The 19,119-nt window shown below is 49.0% G+C and overlaps 1 protein-coding gene across 1 annotated transcript; it reads right to left on the bottom strand.

Annotated features, from left to right (window-relative positions):
- Positions 1–9,600: 9,600 nt before the first annotated feature.
- Positions 9,601–10,068, bottom strand: LOC137653939 (tigger transposable element-derived protein 1-like). Its single transcript, XM_068387571.1, has one exon. The coding sequence runs from the start codon at positions 10,066–10,068 to the stop codon at positions 9,601–9,603; it is 468 nt and encodes a 155-aa protein (XP_068243672.1).
- Between the last annotated feature and the right edge of the window lie 9,051 nt (positions 10,069–19,119).

Below are 19,119 nucleotides of genomic sequence, written 5' to 3'. Positions count from 1 at the left end.
TGCTTGCCGATCACCATGATACAGCAGGACAGGGTGGGACCTGAAAGGCTGGACGAAGTAGCAGGGAGGGTCCATCAGGACGCCATGGCTATCTCACCCAAAAATAGATTTTTCGCTTCGCTCAAAATCCGTTGTTTGGGCTCAAGCCATGGCGTCCTGATGGAAGAATACCAGAGAATCAATGTATCGGGGTAGATTTTCCCCTTTTAGTGTAAGTGCCGAGGGCTTTGAATAGAGTAAGCATGGTAATCTTGATAGAGGTTCCGTGGGGCTGAAACTTCCTGCCCCCCTTGGCAGAGAAGTCCCAACGGACCATGGTGAGGATCAAAGTGGTTCTTGAAGGGCTACCCACCTTGCGGGGAGAACGTGAAGAACTCGGAGACAAGACAGAAGGGTTGCTATTCGTATAGGAACATTCTCAAAAAACAGACAAGTGGTGGTTAGGCACTGTATATTGTAAAGGAGAACAGTCTGGTCTCGAAGGTATAGCGCAAGTAAGTATTCAGTTAGGAATATTACATAGCATGGGTGAGTATATAATATGGATTGAACCAATTATCTTCATCGTTTTATAGAGGAAAAAGGGGAAGGATAATGAAACTATGACAACCATGTATTTCATAGTATAAGTAGGAGCGGATTGAGACGCACAAGTAAATAAAATAGAAATTTTATTTCACAATTGCAGAATATGGTAAATAAATGCAATAAAGGATGTAAAGGTAATTTACAATAAATTATAATGTACATAGTAATGAAAGACTTCGCTCTTGAATCTGAAAGAAAATTTCAAATTATTAGAAAGCACGGGTTCCAGAGGAACATTAGTCTTTAAAAGAAAAACACATCATGCACTAGGCATACGGCACTCATGTGACGACTATGATATTTCACCTGAGAGAAGAACAGTCTATGAAAAAACACTAAGTGTCTCTGAATTCACTACGTATCACGCGAGGGTCAACATAGGCCCCCGAGGAGTTAGAGTCCCAAGTAACTCTCTGTTCTATGCAGAGTTAGGTGTAGGTTTCATAACACTACCTGCGGCTACCACAAAATGTTTGACTTCATGCACTTATTTCGCGTAATGCTTGAAGAAAACACGCGAGGATTTCCAGCCTGTGAAACTCTTGAGGCTTTCGAAATTCATGCTCTGAAAGAAATTCAGAGACGATGCGACTTTTCTAGGATCATGACCTGCGGGTGTACTGTCAGGATCTGCTCTGCGAATGAAGTAGGTGATTTTCGCTCTTAGTTGTTTCAGTGACAGGTCGCTGCCCGATGTTTCTCCTTTGAAGAGTTGGCCTCCACCAAAGTCAGAAGTTCTACGAAGATAGACCTTGAGGCTCTCTACTGGACATAGAGAGGCATCTTCTTTCAGGGGGCAGATTCTCCAAGGACCCCATCTTTTGGTGGGTAGTTCGTTTTTAGCGAGAAACGTCGGATCCGGGAAGAGGGTAAGGTCTCCTGAGTCTGTAAACAGAATGTGACCCTCGTCCCTTGTTAATGCCACTATTTCGCTGACTCGGGCTCCTGAGGCAAGAGCAAAAAGAAATATAACCTTTTGAGTCAGATCCTTGAGAGGGCACGAATCGTTGTCCAAATTGGAGGCAAAATGGAGCACCTTGTCCAGGGACCAGGAGATAGGTTTTGGTGGGGGTGCTGGGCGTAGACGAGCGCATGCCTTTGGCAGTTTATTGAAGATGTCGCTGGACAGATCAATCTGGAAGGCGTACAGTAGTGGTCTAGTCAAGGCCGATTTGCAAGTAGAAATCATGTTGGCTGCTAAGCCCTGTCCATGAAGGTGAATGAAGAAGGACATGCAAAAATCGATGGTGATTTCCGTAGGATTTTTTGCCTTGACGAATGAGACCCATTTTCTCCAGGATGATTCGTATTGCCGTCATGTGGATTTGGTCTTGTATTCCTCGAGGAAGTCTAGACTTTTCTTCGAGATCCCAAACCTTTTCTTCACGGCTAGGGAGAGAAAATCATGAGATGAAGGTCCCTGACTTTCGATGATGAAGCGAAGACAGTCGACTTCTGTACTTGCTGGGAGAGAACTGGGCCCGGGAGAGGGATCAGCGTAGGTTGTAGCTCCAGGACTAGGGGGTACCAGTTGCTCCGGGGCCACTTGGGAGCCACTAGGGCCGCTGTTCCTTTGAAGGTTCTCAGTTTGGAGAGGACTTTTAGCAGAAGGTTGGTGGGAGGGAACAGGTAGATCCTGGACCATCAGTTCCAATCCAGGGACATGGCGTCCACTGCTTCTGCCTTGGGGTCCTCATACGGGGCCACATATCGAGGAAGTTGATTGTTGTCGCTCGTTGCGAAGAGATTGATCTGAAGTTCTGGGACTTGGTGAGAGATGAAGGAGAAGGATCTTGCGTCTAGAGACCATTCCGACTCTATCGGGCTTGTTCGAGAGAGAGCGTCCGCCGTCACGTTGCGGAATCCTTGTAGATGAACTGCAGACGTGCCATTTCTTCTTCTCTGCCAGACGGAAGATTGTTAGAAGCACCTGATTTATCTGGGGCGATCTTGAGCCTTGGCGATTGAGACATCGAACTACCACCGAGTTGTCCAGGGTCAGACGAATAAGGATCGAGGGAGGCGGGGAGAGTTTCTTCAGAGTTAGAAGGACCGCCATGGCCTCCAAGATGTTGATGTGAAACGTCTTGAATAGGGGAGACCATGTTCCTTGAGCCTGTTTTTGGTGGGAGTGACCTCCCCAACCCTCCAGTGAAGCGTCCGTGTGGATGTTGAGTGATGGAGGTGGGTGTTGAAGAGGGATGGACCTTTTCAGGGCCTTTGCTTCCGACCATGGCTTTAGGAGTAACCGAAGTCAGTTTGGGAGCCGTCTCTTGAGGTCTCTTCGAGCGATGGATGCGGAACGTCTCCAGACTCCCGCGGCATCCTTTAGCTGTGCACGTAGCACTGGGTTTGTCACTGAGGCGAACTGTAGAGAGCCTAGAACTCGTTACTGCTGACGTCTTGAGATCCGTTTGGATTTCAGCAGTCTCTTGACAGACCCTGCTATTTCCTTCCTTTTCTTCTGGGGGATGGAAAGGCGGTGTGACTGAAGGTTCCACTGGATTCCTAACCATTGGAACTTCTGAGCTGGAGAGAGGCGAGATTTCTTGGTGTTTATCTTGAATCCCAGGTGTTCTAGGAACTGGGTAACTTTATTGCAGGATCTTAGACAATCTTCGGGCGATGTCGCCCAGACCAGCCAGTCGTCGAGGTAGGCCATCACCTGGACGCCGCGGAGGCGAAGCTGTTGAACGATGGCGTCTGCCAGCTTTGTGAAGATCCGAGGGGCCACGTTGAGGCCGAAGGGCATGGCCCTGAAGGTGTAGCTTTTCCTTTGGAGTCGAAATCCTAGGTAGGAGGAAGCGTGGTGGTTCATTGGAACGTGCCAGTAGGCATCCGCCAGGTCTATGGAGACCGTGTAGGAACCTTGAGGCAGAAGGGTCCTTATCTGTTGGAGAGTCAGCATCTTGAACTTGTTGTTCGCTATGAACTTGTTGAGGGGGGATAAGTCTAGAATGACTCTGAGTTTGTCGGAGTCCTTCTTGGGGGCACAAAACAGTCTCCCTTGGAACCTGGTTGACTTTACCCTCCTTATCACCTTCTTGTTCAAGAGATCTAGGACATATTCTTCCAGAAGGGGGGTTGATTGTTGGAAGAACTGCTGGAAGGTTGGGGGTGGTTGAGTCCAACTCCAGCCTAGACCCTTCTTGACGATGCTGTGTGCCCAGGGATCGAAGGTCCAACGATCCTGGAATTGGCGGAGTCTTCCTCCCACCGGAAGCACTTCATTGCTTCTGGTGTCCCGAGGGTTTACTGCCTCGGCCGCTAGCTCCCCTTCCTCCTCTGCCTCTGGAGGGACGGCGAGATGCGTCTCTGCCTGCACCTCTGTTTGAGCCTCTACCTTTGGGACGAAAGGTAGTTGACTGTTGCTCGAAAGCAGGGGTGAAAACCGGCGACTGTAACAAGACCGGTTGGGTGACCAGCTGAAAGGTCTGCTGTGGCTGAGCTGCCACTTGGGGAGTAGCGGATCCCAGAAACTGCCGTCTCTGTTGACGTTGCTGGGGTTTCGGCTTGGTGGATTTCCTCTTAGGCTGAGGGCCGTCGTCCTGAGAGGATTTCCTTTTCTTCGACATGCTCCACTTGTGGAGAAGGTTCCTGTTCTCCGTGGCGGCCTTGTCGGTGATCTCTTTTACAAGGGAGGAGGGAAAGAGGTGTTTACCCCAGATGTTGGAGGAAATCAGCCTCCGGGGTTCGTGTCTCACTGTGGCACTGGAGAACACGAATTCACGACAGGCCCTACGAGCCTTCGTGAAGCTGTACAGGTCTTTTACTACGGTCGCCAAATGTGTTTTGGTGAGAACCATGTAGTAGTCAGGGACCCTAGTGTCATCGGCCATGACGTCGAGCTGTACCTGGAGGGACATGGATGCGGCGAGCCTTTCCTTCGTGTCATGTTCCCGACGAAGGAGATGGTCATTAAGTTTCGGGAGGTCTTCGTTAAACTGACGGCCAGCGACGTCAGGTTCTAGTTTTCCTACCACGAATGTATGCTGGACATCTTTCCAGTGTCGAACATCGGGGGGAGTAGTCAGGGAGAAGGGTCTGCACTCCTCCAGTGCAGGGCAAGGTTTTCCTTCTTCCACTGCCTTATGTACCGCAGTGAAGGCCTTTTCCAAGAAGGGGAGGGTCGCATCGTCTGGTGCGACGTAGGTAGGGTGCTTCTTGCTAAGCGCCGGAAGTTTTGAGCAGGTAAAGCCCCTACTTTTTACTGTATTGGCCAGCATAGCCTGGGCCTTCGCGAGATCGAACACAATCACCTCCTTCGGTTCGGTCTCTTCTTTAGAGGCAGGTTCGGATCGAAGTCGGACGTAACAGTCCGGATAAGCCTCAAAGTTCGGGAAGAATTCCACTTCTTCCAGCACAATCGAGCCGATCTTCTCACTGATGAAGATCTTGCCTGTCGTAATTGGCATGTGCTCGGCATACCTCCAGGGGTTGGTATCCGAGCATGCCGGGAGGTCCTTAACCGAAATCCTTTTCGGTTGCTTCGAACTTCCCATGTCGGACCTGATGTACTCGTGTGTCTCACAGAGTTTCTTATCCATGAGAGCCTCGAGCATTAGGAACATCTCCTGGGCGCTGGATGGGGTGGGATCCGGGGTAGCGGAGGTAGACGGGAGTGATACGTCCGTCAGTGTAGGAGTCGGTTGGGGGTGGAAGGTGGAGCGACTTCCTGCTCCGACTCAGGGTATTCCACCTGGTCTTCCTCATAGTCCAATTCTTCGCCCATGAGGTTCCTCTCCGTATTCTCCGACACTTCCGACATACGGTCCGCGTTGTCGGCATCCAAACGGCACTCGTGCATGGACTGGGCCATGACTACGTCAGGTTCCACCGTTATCTGGACGGTGGGGATCTGATCCTTGGGGACCACAGAGTCTGGGGATGCCTTCGGGAAAAGCAAGGCCCTCAAGTCTTCGGTGGCAAGGTATGGTCCGGTGGCGTTCTTTTGGAAGCCCGGCACCCACTTGGGTAGCTTCTCTCGAGAAGCGTCCCTAACCTCCGCTGAGGGAGGATTGTTGAACGCCTCGACCAGGCGGTCCTTGCAGACTGTACAGTTCTGCGGGTCCCAAAACTTCAGATCGCCTTTCTTGTTGGCGCAAGGGGCGTGGGTCCTACACGCCGTGTGCCCGTAGAAGTGCGGGCGCTTCACTCCACAGAAGCCGTGGTCGCATTTCACGTACTCCTCCTGTAAGAGAAAGAGAACATGAGTATGGGGAAGTCATATTAATGACTTATATTCTAAAGTTAAATATTAAAAGGTTAATTTTTAACTTAATCTTAAGTGATATAAACATTGTGATGTTTGAGAGTGGAGCGGGAAATGAAGTAGATAGACACATACTCCGTGTAACCCGCCCGGCTGGTTACCGTAACCTTATCCATAGGCAATTTGTTTGTGACCGAGGACACAAGGCAGAATTTTTCATAGATTGCCAGGGAGGCAAAGTGAATTCTAGTAGGAATTGCCAAGGATATAAATCTGGGACTGAGACCACTCAGACCATTGAATTGGGGATGTAGAAGACCCCATAGGGTAATGGTTTCCGGCAACCAGCCGTGCTAAGATACACACAGCATGCTGGAAAATTGTGATATGCAAGAAGACAGCACGGCTACTAATAGAACGGTAAGACAATACCTATCTATTTATGTAGTCAAACCATCTGGTTGCAAGGTAGGGCTATCAGCATGTGTTGATAGCTAGGAGAAGGGGTGCAAGTCTCTTGGCGCCTCCGGAATGCGCCAGCAGACCGGCGGTACGCCGGAGGCCGCTCCAGCAGAGTTTCTGGCATTAGGGAAGACAAATAGAGAAGTCAGGAGTAATGCCAGGATGGCGGCCGCCGGTACAACGGCGGCTCGCCGGCGGGAGGCGGCGGCTCCGGCAGCCGAAGGTTGCCGGCTTGGTGACAGGGACAAGGATGAGCTATAGCAGAACCGGACCGCCGGAAATGGATGCCGGCACGCCGAGGGCCGGTCCGATGGACGGACGACCGAAGCTAGGAGGTATGAGGGTAGGCCATCGGCTGTACGCCGACGGGAGGTGGCAGCCCTCCGGCACACGGAGGGCTGTCGGCCACGGGGGGCAAGGAAGGTGTCACCAAGGGGGGAGGTCGGTATCGCCGACAGTAGAGGCGGCAAAGGACCGGCACCAGGACAGTGAAAGAGACAGAAGGAGGGATGTAGGAGTACGGACACGAACCCCAAGGCATCCCATCTGAATGGTTGTACCCATGATAGGGGCTAGCCCTATCACCCAGTGGCAGGGGGCCGCAGGCGGCCGGGAGCCAGTGTAGCCCAAGGGAGGGCTAGGGAACACCCAAGAGGGGGGAGAACCCCTGCGGAAAAAATGCATCCAGTGGCTAACCCCATAGGACACTATGAAGGGTATATGTACCAGAGCGGACTGCACACAGGGACTCAAGGTAGCCCTATCACTCCACCCTAAGGAGGAGTTGTAGGACAGGGGACAGATGGGTATAGGCTAACCTAAGTATAGGCTAGGCCATACAAGAGATAGGTGGGGAGGGGAGAAGAAGAAGGGTCTTCCATAGGGGAGGTTCTGTACCAAAGTGGCCACCAAGGAAGGGAGGATGCTCCCTAGCCTAAGGTAGGCAGCCTGGCTGAGAACGGTGCATGGGTACCGTTTCAAGCAAGGCACAGAACTAGCTCCCCCCAAGCCTAACCTAGAGCAGGGATGTCCCTGAACCAGGAAGGTTGGAAGACGTATCGCAATTGCAGGGAAGGTCAGGTAACCTAGCCTCAGCAATAGAGGAAGGGCAGGCCGTTCCTCATTCTCGGACGCAACCCTAAGGGGGGATCATTCCCTTAGGAAGGACAGAGAAGCGATAAGTACTCTGGTATGAGCTTGATCCCCTTACGTGGTAGGGGGAGCAAGGCTACACAGAGGGAATGCCCTAAGGCAGCGGGTGAAGGGAGCATATAGGGGTCCTACATTTAGGTTAGGTTAGAAAGGCACACTATCAAACCTATCCCCTATATGGTCCCTGAAGGCGAAAACACTTGCATCACAGTAAACAGTATCATAAAATAATGCCACTATCTTCATAACCTAACCTAGGATCACTGTAATATATCATGCATGAACACTGACAATAGGCACTCTGGCCTAGGGGCTAGGCTAGCGATCTGGTATGGGGTCAGGCGATGACCAATAAAAGAGCGTCAAAACACGATATATGAAGTTCCTAGCTATGAAGACTAAATAACTAATAGTATCGATTAGTTAATAAGGCCGGAAAGGCTGTTGAGGCTAGCTAAATAAGGCATGCAAGACAACAGCGACGCCATAAAATGGCGTGTCCGGTAGCAGCACAGCTCTGCCAAAAATCATAAAATATCTCGAAAAATAAAAGTTACTTTACGGTCAGAGCTTATTTAAACAATACTGGAACCTGGTACTCAACTTTCCAGAAGAAGGCGAGGCCGAGGGTAGAGACATAGCTCAGATGCAAGTCGATAAAATAAGCACAGGGAAAATCCGTCTTAGTAAGGCAAGCTACTATGCGAAGGATGAGGACGGACGTGACGTCATTTAGCAATGGCGCCCGTTTGTTTACATTTCGAGTACCAAAAGTAGCCACGGAGGAGATTAGCTGTGGAACGGCTCCCCAGCTATTCTCCGCCCCTATACATCGAAGTGTTAACTCTATGTGGGGTGCAGATAGCTATGTGGCGCGTTAATACATGCGTCCCCTGTTGATATACGATGTCTTAAAGGGAAACCTTTAGGATACTCGCTCCAGAAGTTAGAATTCTGTGATAACCTGTGGTTAAATTCTCTGGGAATATCTAGTAGTTATTTACCCAAGGAAGCTACCAAAAAGGAACCTTCCATCAGGATGCCATGGCTTGAGCCCAAAAATTGGAAACAAATCCACGATACATTAATTCTCTGGTACACTTCCATCAGGACGACATGGCTTGAGCCCAAAAAACGGATTTTGAGCGAAGCGAAAAATATATTTTTGGGTGAGATCGCCTTGTCGTCCTGATGGACCCGCCCAACTGTTCTAGTTCAGCCTACTAGGCCCCTCCCTGCAGTACTGCATCGCGGAGGCTGGTTATAGCTAGAACGGAATGAAGCGGGCGGACGTGACGTCACGCAGCTGCGAGTATCGTAACAGTGACGAAGGGAGAGTAACTTTGGAACGGCACCTCAGTTACCTCCCACATTCCCTCGCCACATCTCCCCCTCGAAGCGTAAATGCTAGGTGGGGTGCAGATGGCCATGTGACGTGTTAATGCATGCGTCTCCTGTTGATATACGATATTCTAAAGGGATAACCCTTAGAATACTCGCCCCAGAAGTTAGAATTCTGTGAAAACCTTTAGTTTAATTCTCTGGGAATATTTTAGTAGTTATATATATCCAAAAGAAGCTACTGAAGGAACCTTCCATCAGGACGACATGGCCATCTCACCCAAAAATAGATTTTTCGCTTCGCTCAAAATTCGTTTTTGAGGCTGGAAATCACTTGTTGGTCCATGGGCTGGAAGAGACGGGTGGTGTTTAGGCAGAAGATAGAGAACCTTGATGAAGGCCAGGAAAGTAAGTAGGGGCATTGTCCAACACCAACATACATTTCAGAGGAGGCGCTTCTCTTCTAAATAATTTTTCACAGTCGGGCCAAAACAAAGATTTACCCACTCGGTGAACAAGAATCTTGTTACCCAGGCTTTTGCATTAGCCCCCCAAATCATCAGAAGCTTCTCCTTAAACCTTTTGTGGGCCTTGAAGGCTCAGGGAGTCTGCGAGTGGCACACCAGTAGGGGCTTCACCATACAATCCCCACTGGCATTTGCACAGAGTGCAAAGGTAAGCCTGTCCTTCATAGACTTATGCCCGGGTAGATTCTTCTCTTCTACTGTGATGTACGACCGACAAGGCATTTTCTTCCAAAAAAGCCCAGTTTCATCACAGTTGAAGACTTGCTGGGGACCGTAGCCTTCCTCGACAGTCAAGTTGTCGAACGTCTCAACAAAAGCTTAAGCCGCTTTCGTGTCTGAGCTGCTAGCCTCACCATGCCACACCACTGAATTAATGCCAGACTGTCTATTGAAATTTTCAAACCACCCCCTAGAAGCTTTGAACTCTGGGGGTGCCTGCTTTGATGTTCCTTCTCCTGCATTGTCTTTGGCCTGAGCCTGCACAAGATCACCAAAAATGACGCTGGCCTTCGGGCAGATTATCGTCTCGGTGATCGTGTCTCCAGCGATTTCCTTATCCTTAATCCAAATGAGAAGCAGTCTCTCCATCTCATCATGGACGTGGCTCCTCTTGCTGGAGAAAACAGTCACGTCCTTAGAAGGTGTTGCTGCTTTGATGGCTTCCTTCGGTTTAAGGATGGTTCCTATCGTCGACGGATTTCGACCATGTGCCTTAGCGATCACACTTGACTGCATGCCAGCCTTAGACTTTTTTCCCTGCACATTAGCAACATTCTTTGGACCCATTGCTAATAACGTACAAGTTAAGTAACGCAACACGATACAGTACAGTAATGAAAAGCATGAAAGCAAAATCACCAACACAACTTCAATGCGAATGATAGCACTGCCAAAACGAAATGGCCGAGGAATGCCGACATGTAGATGCATGATGGGATAGATGCTGACCAATAGGAGAGCAGGATCTTATGGCAGTAACTAGCATCAGAGTAAGGAGATAACCAATGGGAGCATGGGAGGATGGTGGCAAGCTTAGAGCTGGGGACGCGTGAATTTTAAAATAGTCTTGGTTACCAGCCAAATCTCGTACTGTATCTTGTTTCACATCATGAAATTTTCGTATGCAGATATTTTCATATCAAGAGGTATTACAGTTATACCTCTCTTCACGAAAGAATCTGCTTACAAAATTTTCACTCTGTGAAACGAGATGCAAAGATTTTTCTGATTCACATTGCAAAAAACGGATTTTGAGCGAAGCGAAAAATCTATTTTTGGGTGAGATAGCCATGACGTCCTGATGGAAGGATCCTTTTTGGTAGCTTCCTTGGGTATATTGACTACTAGGATATTCCCAGAGAATTAAACCACAGGTTATCACAGAATTCTTACTTCTGGAGCGAGTATCCTAAAGGTTTCCCTTTAAGACATCGTATATCAACAGGGGACGCATGTATTAACACGCCACATAGCTATCTGCACCCCATACAGAGTTAACACTTCGATATGGAGGGGCGGAGAATAACTGGGGAGCCGTTCCACAGTTACACTCGTCCATGGCTACTTTTGGTACTCGAAACGTAAACAAACGGGCGCCATTGCTAAATGACGTCACGTCCGTCCTCATCCTGATGCCAGCTGCTTGCTAATCTCCATGATACAGCAGGACAGGGCGGGACCTGAAAGGCTGGACTAGAATAGCAGGGAGGGTCCATCAGGACGTCATGGCTATCTCACCCAAAAATTTTATTTTTATTAGTAAAATAAATTTTTGAATATACTTACCCGATAATCATGTAGCTGTCAACTCCGTTGCCCGACAGAATTCTATGGAGGGATACGCCAGCTATCACAATACTAGAAGGGGGTGTACTTACCAGCGCCACCTGTGGCCAGGTACTCAAGTACTTCTTGTTGACACCTCCTCAATTATTCCTCGGTCCACTGGTTCTCTCTGGGGAGGAAGGGAGGGTCGATTAAATCATGATTATCGGGTAAGTATATTCAAAAATTTATTTTACTAATAAAAATAACATTTTTCAATATTAAACTTACCCGATAATCATGTAGCTGATTCACACCCAGGGAGGTGGGTGAAAACCAGTGTACAAGATTAAAGGATAGCTAAGTATCCCATATTTCATATAACAGTTATCTCAAATAACAATGAAATAATAAGTACCTGGTAAGGAAGTCGAATAGAACCGTTACTCTGCCTCTTTATTTAAAGTTCGTCTTCCTTACTGAGCGCAGCGTTCCTCTTGGAGGCTGAATCAACCCAAAGGTGCCAAAGTACACGGGGTTGCAACCCCTACTAAAGGACCTCTACCAAACCTTTAACCCAGGCGCTTCTCAAGAATGAATAGACCACCCGCCAAATCAAAGGATGCGGAAGGCTTCTTAGCCTACCGTAACAACCATAAAAACAACAATAAAAGTATTCAAGAGAAAGGTTAAAAAAGGTTATGGGATTAAGGGAATGTAGTGGCTGAGCCCTCACCTACTACTGCACTCGCTGCTACGAATGGTCCCAGGGTGTAGCAGTTCTCGTAAAGAGACTGGACATCTTTCAGATAAAATGATGCAAACACTGACTTGCTCCTCCAATAGGTTGCATCCATTATGCTCTGCAGAGAACGGTTTTTATTAAAGGCCATCGAAGTAGCTACGGCTCTTACTTCGTGGGTCCTTACCTTCAGCAATGCAAGGTCTTCCTCCTTTAAGTGAGAATGTGCTTCTCTGATCAGAAGCCTTATATAATACGAAAGCCCATTCTTGGACATGGGTCTCGAAGGTTTCTTGATGGCACACCATAAGGCTTCTGACTGTCCTCGAATAGGTTTAGACCTCTTAAGATAATATTTGAGAGCTCTGACAGGGCAAAGAACTCTCTCTAGTTCGTTACCTACCATGTTGGAGAGGCTAGGTATTTCGAACGATCTAGGCCAAGGACGTGAAGGAAGCTCGTTCTTTGCTAGGAATCCAAGCTGAAAAGAACATGTTGCAGATTCGGTTGTGAAACCAATGTTCTTGCTGAAGGCATGAACCTCACTGACTCTCTTAGCTGTTGCAAGGCAAACGAGAAAAAGAGTCTTGAGGGTAAGGTCCTTGAAGGAAGCTGACTGGAGAGGTTCGAACCTAGATGACATAAGGAACCTTAAGACTACGTCTAGATTCCAGCCTGGAGTGGAAAGACGACGTTCTTTAGACGTCTCAAAAGACTTAAGAATGTCTTGAAGGTCCTTGTTGGAAGACAGGTCCAAACCTCTGTGGCGGAGAACTGAAGCCAACATACTCCTATATCCTTTAATCGTAGGTGCTGAAAGGGATCTCTCATTCCTAAGATGTAGAAGGAAGTCAGCTATTTGGGTCACAGAGGTATTGGTAGAGGATATTGAATTGGCTCTACACCAGCTTCGGAAGACCTCCCACTTAGACTGGTAGACTCTACGAGTGGAAACCCTTCTTGCTCTGGCAATCGCACTGGCTGCCTCCTTCGAAAAGCCTCTAGCTCTAGCGAATCTTTCGACAGTCTGAAGGCAGTCAGCCGAAGAGCGTGGAGGTTTGGGTGCAACCTGTCTACGTGAGGTTGACGTAGAAGGTCCACTCTTAGAGGTAGAGTCCTGGGGAAGTCGACTAGCCATTGAAGTACCTCTGTGAACCATTCTCTTGCAGGCCAAAGGGGAGCAACCAGCGTCAGCCGTGTCCCTTCGTGCGAGACGAATTTCTGCAGAACTTTGTTTATTATCTTGAACGGTGGGAATGCGTACAGGTCGAGATGGGACCAGTTCAGTAGAAAAGCATCCACATGAACTGCTGCAGGGTCTGGAACAGGGGAACAATACAGCGGAAGTCTCTTGGTTATGGAGGTGGCAAACAGATCTATGGTAGGTTGACCCCACAAGGTCCAAAGTCTGTTGCACACACTCTTGTGGAGGGTCCATTCCGTGGGAATGACCTGATTCCTTCTGCTTAGGCGATCTGCTGAGACGTTCATATCGCCCTGAATGAACCTCGTGACCAGAGTCAGGTTTAGACCTCTTGACCAAATGAGGAGGTCCCTTGCGATCTCGTATAGGCTCCTCGAATGGGTCCCTCCTTGCTTGGAGATGTAAGCCAAGGCTGTGGTATTGTCTGAGTTCACCTCCACCACTTTGCCTAGCAGGAGGGACTTGAAGTTCAACAGGGCTAGATGAACTGCTAGCAGCTCCTTGCAGTTGATGTGGAGTAATCCTTGTTCCTCGTTCCACGTTCCCGAGCATTCCCGTCCGTCCAAGGTTGCACCCCAGCCCGAGTCCGATGCATCTGAGAAGAGATGAAGATTGGGGGTCTGAATGGCCAACGATAGACCCTCCTTGAGAAGGAGGTTGTGCTTCCACCACAGGAGAGTGGTCTTCATCTCTTGGTTGATAGGGATAGAGACTGCTTCGAGAGTCGAACCCTTGTCCCAATGAGCTGCAAGATGGAATTGAAGAGGGCGGAGGTGGAGTCTCCCTAGCTCGACAAACAGGGCCAGTGATGAGAGGGTCCCTGTGAGACTCATCCACTGTCTCACTGAGCAACTGCTCCTCTTCAGCATGCTCATGATGCACTCTAGGGCCTGGCTTATCCTGGGGGCCGATGGAAAAGCCCGAAAATCCTGACTCCGAATCTCCATTCCCAGGTACACAATGGATTGGGAGGGAATGAGTTGAGACTTCTCTATGTTGACTAATAGACCTAGGTCTCTGATTAAGTCTAAAGTCCAATTGAGATTCTCCAGACAACGACGACTCGTGGAGGCTCTCAACAGCCAGTCGTCTAAGTAGAGGGAGGCTCTGATGTTCGACAAGTGTAGGAATTTTGCTACATTCCTCATCAGATGAGTAAAGACCAAAGGAGCTGTGCTTAGGCCAAAACACAGGGCTTGGAATTGGTAGACAACCTTTCCAAAAACGAATCTTAGGAAAGGTTGGGAGTCTGGATGAATAGGAACGTGAAAGTATGCATCTTTCAAGTCCAACGAGACCATCCAGTCCTCCTGTCTGACCGCTGCTAAGACCGACTTCGTCGTCTCCATCGTGAACGTCTGCTTGGTGACAAACTCGTTGAGAGCGCTGACGTCCAGCACCGGTCTCCAACCTCCTGTCTTCTTGGCCACAAGAAAGAGACGGTTGTAGAAGCCCGGGGATTGATGGTCCCGGACTATAACCACTGCCTTCTTCTGCACAAGTAGCGACACCTCCTGGTGCAATGCTAGCCTCTTGTCCTCTTCTTTGTAGTTGGGAGAGAGGTTGATGGGCGATGTGGTCAGAGGTGGTTTGAGGCAGAATGGAATCCTGTAACCGTTCCTCAGCCAACTGACAGACTGGGCGTCTGCACCTCTCTTCTCCCAGGCTCGCCAGAAGATCTTGAGTCTGGCTCCTACTGCTGTCTGGAGATGCGGAGAGTCAGTTTTTTCCTTTAGATGTCCTGGATCCTTTCCTAGACTTGCTCCTGTGAGAGTCTGGACGGGAGCTTCCTCGGCTGGGTGCTCTACCACGAAAGGGCGGTATGAACCTCGTAGCAGGGGTGTCAGCCACTGGGGAGCGATAAGTCTTGGGGACTGAGGTAGCAACCTTAGACTTACGAGCCGATGAGGCTACAAGATCGTGTGTATCTTTTTGTATCAGGGCAGCAGACAAGTCCTTAACCAGCTCTTCGGGGAAGAGGAACTTCGAGAGCGGAGCAAAAAGGAGTTGTGACCGTTGGCAAGGTGTAATGCTGGCGGAAAGGAAGGTACACAGTTGTTCCCTTTTCTTCAAAACCCCTGATACAAACATCGACGCAAGCTCACCCGATCCATCCCTAATGGCCTTATCCATGCAGGACATTAATAGCATGGCAGAATCTTTGTCCGCAGGAGAGGTCTTCTTGCTGAGGGCCCCCAGGCACCAGTCTAGAAAGTTGAACATTTCAAATGCTCTAAACATTCCTTTCAGCAAGTGATCCAGGTCTGAGAAGGTCCAACAAACCTTAGAGCGCCTCATTGCAGTTCTCCGAGGCGAGTCTACCAGACTTGAGAAGTCAGCCTGGGCAGAGGCAGGTACTCCCAAGCCTGGTGCTTCTCCTGTGGCATACCAAACGCTCGCTTTCGAAGTGAGCTTCGTTGGAGGGAACATAAAAGAAGTCTTGCCAAGGTGTTGCTTAGACTGCAGCCACTCCCCTAAGATCCTTAATGCCCTCTTAGAGGACCTAGCTAGGACTAGCTTAGTATAGGTGGACTTAGCTTGTTGTACGCCCAGCGAAAACTCAGATGGCGGAGAGCGGGGAATAGCAGACAAAGTGGTCTGGGTAAACCTCCCTAAGAAGAGCCAAGACCTTACGAAAATCAATAGACTGTGGAGAAAGCTTGGATTCATCCACGTCTGAAGAGGGATCCAGGTGTGCCTCCTCATCATCAGACGTCTCATCACCAGAGTGAAGCGAAGGTATCGGACAAGAATGCTGAACAGCAGAGTCAGAACGAGTAGGAACAATAGTAGTGGTTTCCTCTACAAGTAACTGATGAGGGAGAACCTGAGGCTCAGACTGCAAAGGCTGAATAGCAGACGAAGCAGAAGGAAGGCGCATGGGTGGAGGAGGCTGACTCCTAGCATGAGCGGTTGAACCCAAGGATTGCGCTTGCTGAGCGGTTGGTGGAAGTGGAGTAGCAAGTTCCTGTTCCTGTGGTGAGAGCGGAGCGTGATGAGGTTGAGGCTGCGCAGAACAAGGTAAATGTCTCGCAAGCTGAGGCTCCTGAGGCGCAAGGCCAAGGTGTAGAGGAGCTTGCCTTGTGGATGGTTGAGCTCGCTGCAGCGAGAGCTGAGGAGACTGACTCATGGACGGGAGAGGTTGTTGTACCTCAGCCAAGAGTTGCACCACTGGTGGAGCAGCAAAGGGAGGCGGAGGAAGAGTGGTATAATCCTCCTGATCCCATAACAAAGGTTGCCTTAAAGAAGGCGGAGGCTGAACACCAGTGGGAACAGCAAACTCAGACCGTGGCTCAACATCGTACGCCTGGCAGGTGGTACTGCGATCAGGCGGAGCAAGCGCAGGCGGAGCGAGCGCAGGCGGAGCGAGCACAGGCGGAGGGAGTGTAGGCGGAGGCGGAGGAGCAACACTCTCAGCCCGACACTCACGCATCAAGTCCGAAAGCTGTGCTTGCATGGACTGAAGTAGAGTCCACTTAGGGTCGACAGTCGAGCTCTGTTGTGGCAGAACCTTACTCCTCTTGGGCGGAGTGCAGTCGACAGATGACTGCGGCGAGTCAGAGCTGAGCCAATGACTGCAACCTGGCTGAGCACTCGCGGACTGGACTCTGCGTTTAAGTGGTCTCGAGACCTGAGACCAACGTTTCTTCCCTGACAGATGATCAGCGGACGAGAAAAAGACGGGCTCAATCGTCTGCGGGTGGGAGTGACGGTCTTTGGAAGACACGCCCGCAACCACCGAGGAAACTTCTGTGCGCCTAACAAGGCCTGCCGAACCCTTATGCCCTTCGACATTGCTTCTCCCCTGGGCATGGGAGCTTGCAAGAGGTCCCGGACTAGGAGGACGACTGGCTCGCACAGAAGAAACCTCACGCACCACACTGGCACTGACACTAGCACTTGGCACTGCACTGACACTAGCACTCGTCACAGCACTGGCACTAACTCCACCCACTGCACTCTTGACCTTAAGTTCCTTAACTTCGGCCATCAGAGACTTATGGTCACTTACCACTGACTCTACTTTATCGACTAAGGCCTGAATAGCACGCAAAACAACAGACATATCAGGCGGAGGGCAAACAGTAGGTTCGGGGGTAGCCACTACAGGGGTAGGAAAAGGTATGGGATCATGAGGTGAGGAAAACATTGAAGAGTGAGAAGAACTCCTCCTAACTCTACCTCTCTCTAACTTAGATGAATATTTTAAAAGACGGACAAATTCCAGTTCCGAAAGTCTGGCGCATTCCTCACATCGATTTTCTAACTGACAGGGCCTGTCCCTACAGTCAGAACAAGCGGTGTGAGGATCTACCGAGGCCTTCGGAATACGCCTATTGCAAGACCTACATCGTCTATGGGAGGGGGCTTGCGAAATGTCAGACATCTTGAATCCAAAGAGTTAGCCAAAGGGGTTTCCAAAATCAAGCAAAAGATCGTTAACCGTTAATCAAGACTATATAAAAGCTATCTAGCTAATATAAGAAGGTTTCCAGTAATGCGACAGCCGAAATCTGAGAGAATACTTCACCAATTAGCCGTGAACAAACTCGAAGATCATAAGCGTATCCCAGAACGTCTTGCCGGAAGCACGACAGAGGAATAATTGAGGAGGTGTCAACAAGAAGTACTTGAGTACCTGGCCACAGGTGGCGCTGGTAAGTACACCCCCTTCTAGTATTGTGATAGCTGGCGTATCCCTCCATAGAATTCTGTCGGGCAACGGAGTTGACAGCTACATGATTATCGGGTAAGTTTAATATTGAAAAATAGATTTTTTGCTTCGCTCAAAATCCGTTATTTGGGCTCAAGCCATGACGTCCTGATGGAAGAGTACCAGAGAATCAATGTATCGTGGTAGATTTCCCCTTATAGAGTAAGTGCCAAGGGCTTTGAATAAAGGTAAGCATTGTGACCTCGATAGAGGTTCCGTGGGGATGCAGCTTCCTGCCCCGCTGGCAGAGAAGTCCCAACGGTCCATACCAAAGTTCAAAGTGGTCATCGAACGGCTACTCACCTTGCGGAGAGTACGTGAAGAACTCGGAGACAAGACAGAATGGTCGATATTCACGTAGGAACATTCTCAACAATAGATAAGTGGTGGTTAGGCACTATATTCCATGGCTAGAGAACAGTCTGGTCTCGAAGATATGGCGCAAGTAAGTATTTAATTAGGAATATTACACAGCATAGGTGAGTATATAATACGGATAGAACCTATTATTCTTCTTATTTCAAGAGAAAGGGGGTAATGAAACTATGACAACCATGTATTTCATAGTATGAATAGGAGCGGAGAGAGATGCACAAGTAATGAAATAGAAATTTTATTTCACAATTGCAGGATATAGTAATAATAAATGCAATAAATGATGTAAAGTTAATTTACAAATAAATTATAATGTACATAGCAATGAGAAGACTTCGCTCTTGAATCTGAAAGAAAATTTCAAATTATTAGAAAGCACAAGTTCCATAGGAACATCAGTCTTTAATAAGGAAAAAACACATCATGCTCTAGGCATGTGGCACTCATGTGACGACTATGACATTTCACCTTGTAAAGAAGTCTATGAGAAACACTAAGTGTCCATGAAATCACTACGTATCACACGAGGGTCAACATAGGCACCCAAAGAGTTAAAGTCCCAAGTAACTCACTGTTCTATGCAGAGTTAACTGCAGGTTTCATAACACTACCTGCGGCTACCACGAAATGTTTGACTTCATGCACTTGCTTCGCATAGTGCTTGAAGAAAACGCGCGAAGATTTCCATCCTGTGAAGCTCTTGAGGCTTTCGAAATCCATGCTCTGGAAAAAATTCAGAGACGACGCGACTTTTCTACGATCGTGACCTGCGGGTGTACTGTCAGGATCTGCTCTGCGAATGAAGTAGGTGATTTTCGCTCTTAGTTGTTTCAGTGACAGGTCACTACCCGATGTTTCTCCTTTGTAGAGTTGGCCTCCACCAAAGTCTGAAGTTCTCCGAAGATAGACTTTGAGGCTCTCTACCGGACATAAAGAGGCATCTTCTTTCAGGGGGCAGATTCTCCAAGGGCCCCATCTCTTGGTGGGTAATTCATTTTTCGCGAGAAACGTCAGATCAGGGAAGAGGGTAAGGTCTCC

The sequence above is a fragment of the Palaemon carinicauda genome, chromosome 15 (assembly GCF_036898095.1).
Source record: "Palaemon carinicauda isolate YSFRI2023 chromosome 15, ASM3689809v2, whole genome shotgun sequence".
Lineage (NCBI taxonomy): Eukaryota > Metazoa > Arthropoda > Malacostraca > Decapoda > Palaemonidae > Palaemon > Palaemon carinicauda.
This window is presented reverse-complemented; position numbering and strand designations above follow the sequence as displayed.